The 12,498-nt window shown below is 42.1% G+C and overlaps 2 protein-coding genes across 3 annotated transcripts in view; one reads left to right on the top strand and one right to left on the bottom strand.

The window, feature by feature from the left end:
• The window catches only part of LOC118403411, an 18,132-nt gene extending 10,699 nt beyond the window's left edge, over nucleotides 1-7,433 (top strand). Inside the window, exons 10-20 of the mRNA XM_035802127.1 lie at nucleotides 549-732; nucleotides 1,383-1,418; nucleotides 1,876-1,947; nucleotides 2,206-2,451; nucleotides 3,317-3,649; nucleotides 4,475-4,531; nucleotides 4,810-5,211; nucleotides 5,428-5,805; nucleotides 6,148-6,177; nucleotides 6,430-6,556; nucleotides 7,199-7,433. Of these exons, the coding sequence (XP_035658020.1) occupies nucleotides 549-732; nucleotides 1,383-1,418; nucleotides 1,876-1,947; nucleotides 2,206-2,451; nucleotides 3,317-3,649; nucleotides 4,475-4,531; nucleotides 4,810-5,211; nucleotides 5,428-5,805; nucleotides 6,148-6,177; nucleotides 6,430-6,556; nucleotides 7,199-7,292 (1,959 nt within the window). The 3' untranslated portion in view covers nucleotides 7,293-7,433. The remainder of the gene's footprint in view (nucleotides 1-548; nucleotides 733-1,382; nucleotides 1,419-1,875; nucleotides 1,948-2,205; nucleotides 2,452-3,316; nucleotides 3,650-4,474; nucleotides 4,532-4,809; nucleotides 5,212-5,427; nucleotides 5,806-6,147; nucleotides 6,178-6,429; nucleotides 6,557-7,198) is intronic.
• A 177-nt stretch (nucleotides 7,434-7,610) lies between these two features.
• Nucleotides 7,611-10,812, bottom strand: LOC118410314 (galactosylceramide sulfotransferase-like). 2 transcript variants are annotated; one of them, XM_035811891.1, is made up of 3 exons: nucleotides 10,190-10,812; nucleotides 9,446-9,654; nucleotides 7,611-9,192 (listed from the first exon to the last, which is right to left on the bottom strand). In XM_035811891.1, the coding sequence occupies exons 1-3, from the start codon at nucleotides 10,253-10,255 to the stop codon at nucleotides 8,106-8,108; spliced, it is 1,362 nt and encodes a 453-aa protein (XP_035667784.1). In that variant the 5' UTR covers nucleotides 10,256-10,812; the 3' UTR covers nucleotides 7,611-8,105. The 2 variants fall into 2 exon arrangements, with proteins under 2 accessions (XP_035667784.1, XP_035667785.1); XM_035811892.1 differs by lacking the exon at nucleotides 9,446-9,654.
• Between the last annotated feature and the right edge of the window lie 1,686 nt (nucleotides 10,813-12,498).

Here is a 12,498-nt window from a genome sequence, read left to right on the forward strand (position 1 = left end):
GGTTTTGATGGACATAGTCTTTAACATGTTTCTTCTTCTAAATCTCTTCCGCAACTTACATCTAGGTCGCCCTGAACTTTTGATACTTATATTCCCCTCCATGTAAATGGTGTGTGTGTGTGTGTGCGCGCGCGTGTCTGTCTGTCTCTGATATGTGGCATGTGGATAGGGACTGGGAAGACAAAAAGGTCAAGATGGCGATTGGGCCACCTGGTGTCTGACCTTGGTACTTCAGCAATACTTCTTTTCTTTGTATCTTTTGTCCTGGACATACCGTGGCCTTGATTTTATGGTGGCAGGTAGACTTTGATGTAAGGAAGAAGTAGTGTAGGACCCCCTTGCAGTATGTTCTGGATTGTTGTCACATTTTTGTAAATCATAAAAGGAGGATATCTAAACAAAGGAACGACATTCGGTATGCAAGTAGTCAAGACGTTGTGCACAATGACGTGCAATTTATGCGGTAATAGGATATCATTTGAAAATAGTATCTTTAGGATATCGTTTGAAAATAGTATCTTTATTGCGCACCTCAATTCAATGGATAGGTTGAGAGCACGTGGACCTGGTCTGATGGGACTCCGGTCAGCAACTGCGCCTTCGCCAACTGGGTACCGGGGGAGCCTAACAACGCCGGCACAGGCCAGGATTGCGGGCAGCTATGGACGGAGAAAGGTTTCAAATGGGACGACGACTTTTGCGGATATCAGCAGTACTTCATCTGTCAAAAAGGTATTTTACCACGTTTAGCACTTCCGTGTTCGGAGGTATTCTCTTTAGTGTGTTGGTATGTCTGTGTCTAGATTCTCCGCACTTAATTCCATATACTATGTATAGGCTGGTCTCGTGACAATTTGGCATGAGGGTACGTGAAACAAATGCCCACTGGAATTTGTGAACACATTTGGCCTAACCCAATTGGCAATGGTTCATTTTGGAACTTTCTCCACTTTCAGGTTCTTCATCATTATATGACAGCCAAATGACCTCATTTTGTTGTGGGGGGGGGGGGGGGGGGGGATGAACTTTTACACCCGAAAAAGGAATTTGGAAATGGGGATTTGGAAGAATCCATTTCGCATGGGGGATCGAAGTGTCGATTTTTGCATAAGGGGCTCAAATTCATTTTTGTAGAGTGGTATTAAGTGATCAATGGACACAACATGTAATGTTATCAATCATTATCAATGAACCACAGTTAAACAAGATATACGAGAAACCGTATATATTTCAGAGAGCTAAGGGATATTCACAATTTTCCGACATTTTATTTCAACATAATTGTATTGAGAATGTATGTCCTGATGAACATCAGTCCTAGCTTCAATCAGATGTATTTGATAATCAATGGTTTCTGATTCTTCCAATTTGTAAACTTGCAGGTTCCGGCGAAGAAAACTCCTGTCGACGATCAGAAGGTATAGCTCTATGAATGCTGGACATCTTCTAAGTTGTGTATGTGATTGTAGACAAGGCATATCAATATATGATGTCAGCATTGCAACATATAACTGCAAGAGGTATATTTGTATAAACTCCTTGAATGTTGATTATGCATTCTCATCTCATCTATCCCTCAGTTTAACGCTTTGACCCTTGGCTCGCCACGAAAATCTGGAAACCAGTTTTCTGCACCCTTTTCTGTTTTTCTTAATGTTTCACTTATTAGTGTCACGTAGTGTGATTAGGCATTAGGCAAGCATTAGCACAACTTTTTCCGTCCTACCAGTAGAAATGAACATCTTTACAGTTAGTAAAGCAAACGTAAACGTATTCGCATATTAGATTATGAAACATTCGCGTACGACTCCACAGTCTAGTTCTATGTGGCAGTGCTTCAAGCAAAGCTCAAGATTCAGTTTTCCTCTGCATTAGAGCGCCCTCGCACAACTATGACGTCACTCGTGACTGACAAGATGGGTACGCCAGCGGCTCGTGAATCTTCAGGTAAGGTTTAGGTCCCAATCGCATCGGTGCCCATCATCAATTCTCCATTGTGTTCTGCACCCTAGAAGCTTCCTTAGCTCTTGGAGTTTCTTTACTGTTGTAGGAAGGGCTCGGCCTCTGTGCTTTAGGTCTGTGTTCAGCAAGCTGACAGTGTCTACCCTTGCGTGCCTTGTATCTGCTGGAGCATAGTATTGAGAATTCAAGGGCACAAACATGCATGTGTGATTGATAAAGTATGTTTTTCTGTTTTTCAATCAGAAACGTGTGGAGTATCAGCGTTTCGCCACTTCCCCCAAACTGATTGCGGCGGACCTGCAGTGGACATAGTCAGCCATTTTGGTGTTACCGTCGATTCCTGTGCAGCGGCTTGCTGTGCCGACCCGACATGCCTGTCGTTCCAGTACAACACACACTCCAACTGTTACTTGAAAAGTACGATCTGCTCTGCCGAGGAGAAAGTGAATGCAGCAATAGGAAACATGTACGATCGGATTGATTCACCAGGTAGGATCATTCAGTCCATTGGTAACATCATTTTTATTGCATTTCAGATAAAAATACTGTAAATAAATCATATAAGGATTACATAATGAAAATAGACATATAAGACAAAAACTGGAAAAACTTCAACAGGTACAAACATAAACCACAGATCCGAAGATGAATAACAATACTATAATGGGGAGAAAATGATACCAACCAAATAAACTAAAACAGTAATATAAAGGTTGTATTCACGGTTTTTGGTCTGTGTGTATGTGTCAGTGTCTGTAGTCATCTGAATACAGTAGAGAGGCAGAATATGTGGGTGCAAACGGAAGCTTGGTGCAAACGAAGACTTGCAGGATGGAATGGTTGACTTGTTTGGCCCGGGTCCAAAGTTGGCCCCGCAGGCTAGCATGAATGGATTGGTAGATGGAGGCAGGAACTCGAGGACTGCATGTAAGCTAAAGTACAAGGGGCATGTACCGTTTTACATATGGACATTGACAATGGAAACTATTTAAAACGTCTGCTGGTTTTTGATTAGTCTGACATCAGACACTCCACACCTCGAGAATACTGACAGGAAGTTATGGCAAAGGTCACAGGAAGGCAACAGAATAGGTTATGAAAGACTGTAACACACACACACACACACACACACACACACACACACACACACACACACACACACACACACGAACACACACACACACACATACACAAACACACGCACACACAAACACACACACACACGCACACACAAACACACACACACACACACGCACACACACACAGACGAACGCCGCTGCCTAAAACATAACCTTCATTTTTACGGAGGTAGTAATGTGATTCTGATGTTCACCTTTCTTGCACACTGTCTAAGGAACCGTCCCCGTCAGCCCACACACGGTTAGAGCCATGGAAGGCGAGACCGTCACCCTCCCCGTGCAGAGTAAGGTGGATCTACGCAAAGCGATCGCGCTGACGTGGAGCCGGGTGGTCGGCGAGTCGGATATTTTAAGAGTCACTGTGTTCATGTACTCAGCCGGATCCAAGGGTCGCGCCTTGAGGCCACTGCTAGGGCGTGCCTCCTTAAACATTGACGGTTCGCTGCGGATAGATGATGCCAAACTTTCCGACGAGGGCGAGTACATCATGACGAAAATCATGCCCTTTAGCGGACAAACGGAGGAATACGTCAAGCTTGTCATAATCGGTAAGAGACACATTCTTTATCTTTCGGTATCTCGTGTAATCAGCATGTCTCACATGTGCCACACCATTATCTTAATATACATACATTTTTGTTTAGACATACTAATCTTATCAAATATGACATTCAAGTAGCAATCTATCTTCATGAAACGTCCATTTAATGGTACTCATGTATTTCTCTAGTAGCCAATGTCGGTGCTTACTTGGGTGTCAAAATGTCTTGCGGGGTAAACGGACATTTTTACTGGATAACAGTAATACTTATAGTGACGGTGTGATTAAATGTTTTAGACTAATCGCTTAAAATTACTTCTGACTATTCACACATGACCCTGGCCGTCGTTTGCCCGCCCCCATCTCAACATTCTCTACAACTTTTCGACATTTCACAAGACCGTTCACGATTGATTTCGTTACTTTTATTACCAATTGCAAGTTATGATTCCAAAATGAAAGTTTCTCTCTAGGTGGTAATGTAAAGGACTCCACCAGATCCTTGAGGCACATTGTAATATTCTTTTGGATCCAACAATTTGTGCCAGTTTTATGCAAAGTTGGGCCAACTGTATTTCCAGTGTTACACGATGAGGAAAACTCTTAACTCTAAACTGTGCCCAACCCCACTTCCTGCAACCTTTTTCTCATAACTTTGTGGTACTTTTGCACTACAACTCTGTTGGTGTCTCCAACGCGCCTAGCATTCAAATTCAGATATTGCGGAATTACTGACACACAAACAAACAAACAAACAAACAAAAACATCAACTGTTCACAATACCTTAACCTTCACGAAGGTAAATATCATCACTCAAAATGTATTTCACAGATAAATCAACTTACAAGAGACCGCAGTTGACTTTGGAGCTGTTCTATCATAAAGCGGGTGAGTTCTCATGCAACAGATTGAATATATTAGAATACAAATGCACTAGTAATGCGTTGAAAATAACAAAGATAGTTTCATAGTTTTTTCTTCAAGAAATTATGTAACATGCGAATCAATTCTGTTGATATCTTATTTGGATATCTTTGTGGACTTGAGTATCTTCATTATTTTAAAACAAAATCAACGTTTCATGCATTTTAATGTCATCAGTGTCAAATTAACGTTACTTCATGTATATTCTTGCAACAATTATGTCTCTTTTCTGACGTTTCAAGATTGTCCAGAAGACTACCTACCATTCCAAGGCATCTGCTACAAGGCGTTCAACGTAACCGCTACTTTCCACCAGTCCATCCGTGCGTGTAGTGAAGACAGTGGAACACTCGCCAGGCCTCGAGATAAGGAAACCAACGACTTCCTGGTCAGCCTAAAGAACTCGGTAGATGAGGGATCTTCGTTTAGATTCGGCCTTCATCATGACGTCTTCCAGGAAAACGTCTGGAAGTGGATAGATGGAGAAGAACTGGGGGACTTCACAGACTGGGGACCCGGGGAACCTAATAACTATAAGCAATTTGGGGAGACCTGCGTCGTATACTACCCGCCCAAGAAGAACAAGTGGAACGACATGGCATGCTTTTCCAGGCGAAAATTCATCTGCCAAGTGGATAAAACAGGTTATTACATGCATTTTGGTTATCCATATTTGTCACTGTATGCCATGAACCTAAGCCAAAGTTGTTGAACGATTCATACGTAGAAAAAGCCTCGTATCATATCCTTTCACAGCCAATGTTCTTCAATTACGTACATTTTCTACTGCTTGTACGTTTCTCTCTCCATATCTCAGCATATCTAACCTTTATCTTCACCTTTGGCCCGGCGCCCGGCAGAAGCCGTCCGCATCCAGAGCTCGAGCAATGATGTTCAGTATGATGGCAAAGCTGTACTTGAATCTCCCGTCTTTAGCACCAACTGCAGCAACAGTTCGCTCGTTTTCCACTACCAAATGGAAGGCTCCGCTGTCCCTGCCACACTATACGTCTCCATCGTCGTTAATGAGTCAAACTCTGCCCCTGAATTGCTGGGAACATTTCCGTTCGAGCTGACCAACGGACAAAAGAATCAGGTGCATATGGATCTTCAAAGGGAGCAGCCGTTTCGTGTGGTCTTCACTGCCGAACTAGATCATCACTCGGCCAACTCAACGGACAGCGTAGGCCAAATACATCTGTATGATGTCGTCGTTCTCGACAAATGTAGACCCATAGGTACGCCAAATGACGTTGCCTACATAGGGTTGGATGTCCAAGATGTGTCCAAATTATCTTAAACAGAGCGTTCGGGTGAAACAATATTGTTCTTGGATTTTACATGTCTTCTAAATTAAGTTTGTATATTATTGGCGTTTGTGGTTGTTTTGCTTAAAAGCATCTGTGTCTTTCAGTTTCTTTGCTTCAGTCGTAGAATATAGTGATTGTATAAACCATGCATATGATAGTCAGAGAGTGTTTACATGACTTGAATACACATAGGCAATGAGCAAAGCGTGACAAGCTAACGTAATCCTTGTGTTTGCTCCAATGTTAAAGCAGTATTTCTCTTTCCCTTAGACGGATCAGCCCAAGCAGTGCTTTTCCAAGGTAAGTGTATACAAATGTGAATATACTCAACACTGAACAGGCACTAGTTTCTTGTAACGACATCAAGATATCAATTGTTAATCGGCTGAATTTGGTTGATCTTTCTGTAGATTGTAGGAAGTGATGTGTGTGAGTAACCAGTTGGTATACCGATTGTCCTGATCATTATAAACACTTCTGTTTTGTTGATCTCTTTTGCCATCTTGTCTGGTCTTGCACTAACAAATTGGTTCGTTCCTTTTCTTTCTACAGAGCCTGCTCCTTCCAAAGTACCCGTTCTTTCTAATGACCAAAGTCTTCCCAGTGGAGCTATTATTGGGATCATCGTGGGGTTAGTTATCGTGGCAGTAGCGATTGTAACAGGAGTGGCGGTTGCCAGGTGGGCAGACATTCGGCATGTACTATAACTCTATTTCCTATCCTGTACGATACTATTGCAGCCCTCTCTGAACCGCGCTATTTTAGCATGAAAGAAATAGAGAAAGTGCTGCATTCTATTGTGGTCATTGTATGTCTTCGAAAAGGGTTGGGCCTGGGAGTAACAAAGATTCTATGAGGAACCCTTTCGTATTTTCATTAAAAAGAAGTGGGCATATGACTTTCAGCAGAACTGCGGTTCACCCACGTCCACACAGTAGCCTGGAGTCCACCCTTGTTTGGTTCGTTCGCTCCCGAAGATCAAGGGTAATGACCTTCCGGGGAGGACCAAAGCTAACAGGGCTGGTCAGGCTAGCTACATCCACAGCTCAGGCTGAAGCTCCAGTTGTCCTTCTCTTTCACCTAACGTGAGGGCGTCGCCTACAAAGTAACGCTAACAGTGACTTGCATTGTGGTAGACATTAACAAAAGCCTTTATGCTCAATATATACCCCCTTCCATTTGAGATGTGCACTTCATTCTGTGTAAGACTGCGATCTCACTACGTTCATCATCCCTTGTAATTTCACACTATTATCATGAATGACAATGTCATGATTCGTGTGTATTTGCGCTAACTTTTTAGATCTTGTGTTCCATGCAGACGGATGAGAGGCCAATATGACCGCTTCATGACAACCAGCACAACCGTCCTGATGATGCGTGACAATGTGATGTTTGAACCGGATGTGGAATAGTTAGACTGTGATGTTTAAAACGGATGGGGAATAGTTAGAATGTGATGTTTGAACCGGATGTGGAATAGTTAGAATGTGATGTTTAAAAAGCGGATATGGAATAGTTTCAGTATCAGAGCACATGAATCTCAACGCAGGAAAGCCCCTAGTTGCAAACTTGTATGGCCAACAATATGTTAACGTTATAGCTATTGTTACTTTTTTATCCATCCTTTGTATTATGTCATGAGAATCTATCACCCGGTGAAGTCTCTAGAAACATGGTTTATTACGTTATCACTGCCCAAAATGTAAGGATCGATAAGACGAAGCGTGATATTGATAACATAATGGTGCAGTTTATTGTATAGACTGGATAATTCGATTCTTTTCAAAACTTATATCCCGTAGCCCTAATAAATAGATAAATAAATAGATAAACAAGTAGTATTCAAATTTATGTTTCTAGGTAAAAACAATAACAGAGAATTGGAGAATGCAAGAAGCTTAATTTAAGCTTTAGATACAAAGAAAATCTTAAACAGATTCGAAGATCTATAGAGTCATCTAGAAATGGCCGATGTAATCATTTTGAACAGGAATACTAGTTTAAGATCAGCATTTCGTATGATATAATTTACTGCATTTCTGTGCAATAATCATCGTGTCGGCACAACAGTAAACACTTTGTTGCTTTATATTTTTCCTATACTGCTCCCGGCAACCAAATAAGCATTGCATTATGTTTCCATAATTAACTTCTATAAGTTTGGTAGAAATGGAACATGCCAATGAATTCGAACTGCACATCTTAAATCTCTGTAACGATTATAGCTATGGGCTGAGTCTTTCCCTACGTAACTTTTCATTTTGTCTCATTGCCAGTTTCCAGTCCCAAATAAACCGCTCTTGTCTCAGTTGCTTACAAAATTTAGCATCTACCGTCCATGACATGCTCCACTTTGTTGCCGGAAAACTCCTGCTACCTTTAGGGTCGATCCTGCAATGTTCGTTCACATTACTGTTCATCGTGCGAAAGTGTTCAAGTTCCAACGCGAAGTCTTCCCCTCCCTTTGCGACCTCCTCCCATAACGTTCTGTTGTAGTGTTCATACAGCGCGTAGTCTATGGAGCTCCACTTGCGATGGTTCTCCATTGCCAGGTCGCTCAAACTAGATGACTTGTAGTAGAATTTTCGGTAGTTTCTCGCCGTCCAATCGTAGAAAATGTCCGCTAGAGACCAACACAGAGTCCGCTTGAGGACAACAAGGGATTCATCCAGATGTTCAAGAATCATGACAAACGGCACGTCCGTTGTTACCTCTCGAAAATGCTGTTCTGTTGACTCATCACCAACATCCTTCATCTGATCGAAGCCTAACACAAAGGACTGGAAATTTCTAGTAGGCGAGCGTCCTTCGTAGAATTTGCTGTCGATTTCTGCGTAGTCAGTAACGTTTTCGAGAAACGTCTGAATCGGGGTTATTGATAAAAGTTTGTATTTAGTATTCAGGTGAATGAAATTGAACATGGACTTCAGATGGTCGAGGAGATGTCTCATGATGGCGACACGGACCGTGTCGGGAGGCATCCTCGCCTGGATGGTTTCTGGATGGTACCTGGCGTGATGGGTGAGGATGTTGTACACCCCACCACTCACGGGATAGGCGTCCCCAGGGGAGGGGTTGTTGGCCCATGAGAAAGACGCAGGGTTTCTACCTCCGGGTAGCATTACGGTCAGGTTGTGGAAGTAGCCATAGCGAAGGAAGACACTCTGAACTGTAGTGGACCCTGCCTTGTGAACTTTTACGAAGGCGACATTTTGCTTTGGTTCACAGGTAGGTGGCTGCCATTCGGGAATGTGTCGTCCCTGGGTTCGGCTCTGCGTAGGAGATTCAAGCCGTTTAATGGTTTGACTCAATCTAAAAAGAAACGAAACAACAATAGTATATATATGCAAAATAATTGCCTTTGTGGTGTTAAAATGATTTTCATAAACTATATGTCAAAGTCGTAATCCACGTATACTGATGTTATCCACGCACAAAAGAAAAAAAATGTCGAAATGCATAGGCTGATTTTGTGTGCCCCTTACGACATATCATAACTTGGTTAGTAACAGAATGATAACAAACATGCATTGTAGTACATGCAATAGCAGGAAAATTCCAATACCCTTCCTTGTGTTCTTCCATTGTCGGCTGCTTGCTTCGAAAAGAGTCATCAGCCAAATTTCGAATCGCTATCAACAGTTTCTGCCGTTCTTCGTATTTCTCCTCTATGACCAACAGCAGGTACGTGTACAGGGCCAACAGCAGGACCATCCCACCCAACAGGACAACCAACGGTCTATTGGTCCTCCACAGATGACGTAACGAAGTGAGCTGTAAGATATTTTTGAACCGTATTTAGATCGTCAGGCCAAAGACAGTATCTTACATAATGTCCTTGGTGACACCCTGTATTTGATCAGCCTGGAGGGCAGCGACCTTCGGGAGCGGACTACAGCGAACAAGGCTGGACTCCAGACTAGTGTTCAAGCTTACGCAACAAAACCGTGTCTTGTCAGGTTAGACTTGTAAAGTGGCTAGCCTACGTTGGCATGAAACTTAAATGCTTGTTGCACAGCCATATCAATTTGAAGAAATTTTGTTACAGACTGGTACAGTGGATATAATTTCTTAGCACGTACGAACTACATAAACAACATTACTTCGTCGCCCATAGAATTCAACATTATTGTGTGCGTCTTTTTTTCTGAGTCACCAGGTGTAGTATCAAACAGAATCACACAAAACCACGTCGACAATCCTTTGTACAAATTGAATTGTTAAATGCTACATTGTAACTGTGTTCCGTTTGCTACACTACGTTTAGTAAGAAATTCTACAGGGCATACGAAGAACGTTCACTACTTACGACGGCAAGGTTGTCCTTGATGCTGTAAAAAAGTCGCAAAAAGCCATACCAGCCCGATCTCCTCATTTCTCTGTCATTACCAAGACGTGGTGTCAGATGTCAAAACTTTAAACCGCAGAGTCGAGAGGGTTTAATGTGTTCACGGCAGCCATTGCTATACGAAGGTGTTGTAGGGTTATGTCGCAGGTTCTATTGCTGTTGTTCTATCTTCCCGTGGTTTCGAATTTGCACAGAAGTAGAGAATACAAACGTGTTTTAAGCGATGATCGAATGCGAAGCACCAACTGTCAAAACTATATGATGTCAATGAACCCAGCGCTTGTGAAGTCTTTTTTTCGAAACCCCAATGGTAGCCCCGAAACATGTCTGCCGCCAACACACCGCGATTCAAAAGTTGCCAAACAAGAAATACAGGGGGAGGGGCATCGTAATTTGCAGTTATCTGGATTAGTTGTTAGGGTGTCATTGATAACTGAGCTCGCTATTAATGCCTCTGACGTTGTTTCTTGTTACAGAGCAGTCGGCACCCCCTCTTAGTATTTAAGTGACCGTGTTACACATACCTTAAAAAGACCGGTTTGCAATTGTATTACAAAAGATACTGAAAACACGATCGCGATAGTCCCACCTGCAGCTGATTGTAACTACATTGTAATTGTAGATGATACAGAAGGTAGATTTCACGTTACGTATTCTCAGAGGTTGGGTCGCGAGATAGGGGCGGTCGTGATTTTTACTAATGAAGGGAGCGAGTCGGTAAAAAAACAGACCACTACTATCTCCCCGACCCAACACCTGCTTGGAGAATATGATTTACGTCTTCAGTTAGCCTTTATTATTTAATAAGCAGAATTATAGATTTATTTTGCATAATCCTATTTTGTAGTTTGTAGCTGACCGTACGAAAGTCGCTTTCTTTTCTGTTGTCAAATGGTTCTTCTGATATTTGCGGTCTGTGCCTGCCTTCCAGTACCCATTTTTTCCATTTCCTCCCCCTCAAAATGAGTGGCCCAAGTTAATAATAAAGTACTTCAGGTCTCTGTAGCTCAACTAGCAGCAGTTTCACAGTTGAGCTAATGGTTCCAATAATTTCCAGGTTCAATTACACGAGAGGGTCATCTTGGTTGGGGCAGCACCCGTCTTTCAGAAGAGACGTATAATGGGGGTGTCCTAATCGAGAAGGTGGCTCAAGCACGTTAAGGGGGAATTGCTAGCAATCTCTTCCTGCAAAATAAACCCTGCTAGGGAAGAGCAAGGCAACTTGCTGACCTACATGTGTCACTAGGCACTAGAAGTGCAAGGTGAACAATCACTCACATCAGGTGTCCTTGTTATTGTACAATAGTTTTATGAACAAATCATTTGTGCTCAGTTGTTCGTATATCTAACAAATAACATTATGCATGGAGGTACATACAACATCACAACAAGGAAACTCTTTTTTCAATTTCTCTTTTTTTTATCTTGGAGATTCTCAGTAATCTACAAACTATATCACAAATTTGAGAAATAAACAGCTCAATCACTAACATTGTACATGTGGGGTTTCTAACAACATTTTACAACAAAACGTACAGTTTCTCATCAAGTCATCAGGGCAACAGCAATGAAAGTCTTAATCAATTAAACAATCCGATTTACACATATAACAGTTATATAGAAACTGTATAATAACATTATTGTACTATACATGACAAAGAATATGACATTGTCACTCTAGCCTGGAGGCAAAACTGCAGCTCATTCTTGCTGGTTGAAGGTGGTCTTAGGTTTTGAACATTGTCTCTGATAAATGCCATACATATGTATATGTCACAGGAGAGATGTCGATCCAGTAGAATCGCCGATTCTCCTAGGAGAGATCTCAATCGAAGCTGGCCCTAGGACCAGCTCCGGTCGAGATCTCTCCTAGGAGACTCAACGATTCTACTGGATCGACATCTCTCCGTGTGACAGATACATGTATATCCTAATGCTTTTTGACACCAGCAGTATCTAGAATCTCAGTCATCTATTGCAACAACCAATTTTCGAGATTTTTCACATGTCCGTCATCACACAACATTTTGCAATATGCAAATTTCCATCATTACAATCCTTGATATAAACATGTATCTGATCTTGGTGCTTGTGTATAGTGTGCCAGTAGTGAACGTGGGCATAACCCTCTTCCTACTGCCTAGCCACATAACTAGTACAAATTCGGTGTGAAGTGGCTACCTTAGCAGGCTGAAGGTTAAGCACTAGAAGTAAAACCTTCCTCCAACAAGTAAAGCTGATATCCCTCTGAAGTTTTGGCACATTGGCAG

Source organism: Branchiostoma floridae, chromosome 2 (genome assembly GCF_000003815.2).
Source record: "Branchiostoma floridae strain S238N-H82 chromosome 2, Bfl_VNyyK, whole genome shotgun sequence".
NCBI classification, from domain to species: Eukaryota; Metazoa; Chordata; class Leptocardii; order Amphioxiformes; family Branchiostomatidae; genus Branchiostoma; species Branchiostoma floridae.

What these genes read in the sequence shown, in the direction of transcription:
- LOC118410314 (XM_035811891.1), bottom strand. Translation starts at nt 10,255, where the DNA reads ATGAGGAGATCGGGCTGGTATGGCTTTTTGCGACTTTTTTACAGCATC. An exon ending in TCAAGGACAACCTTGCCGTC is followed by an intron (nt 9,655 to 10,189) that starts GTAAGTAGTGAA and finishes AATATCTTACAG; the next exon opens with CTCACTTCGTTACGTCATCT. An exon ending in ATGGAAGAACACAAGGAAGG is followed by an intron (nt 9,193 to 9,445) that starts GTATTGGAATTT and finishes GTTTCTTTTTAG; the next exon opens with ATTGAGTCAAACCATTAAAC.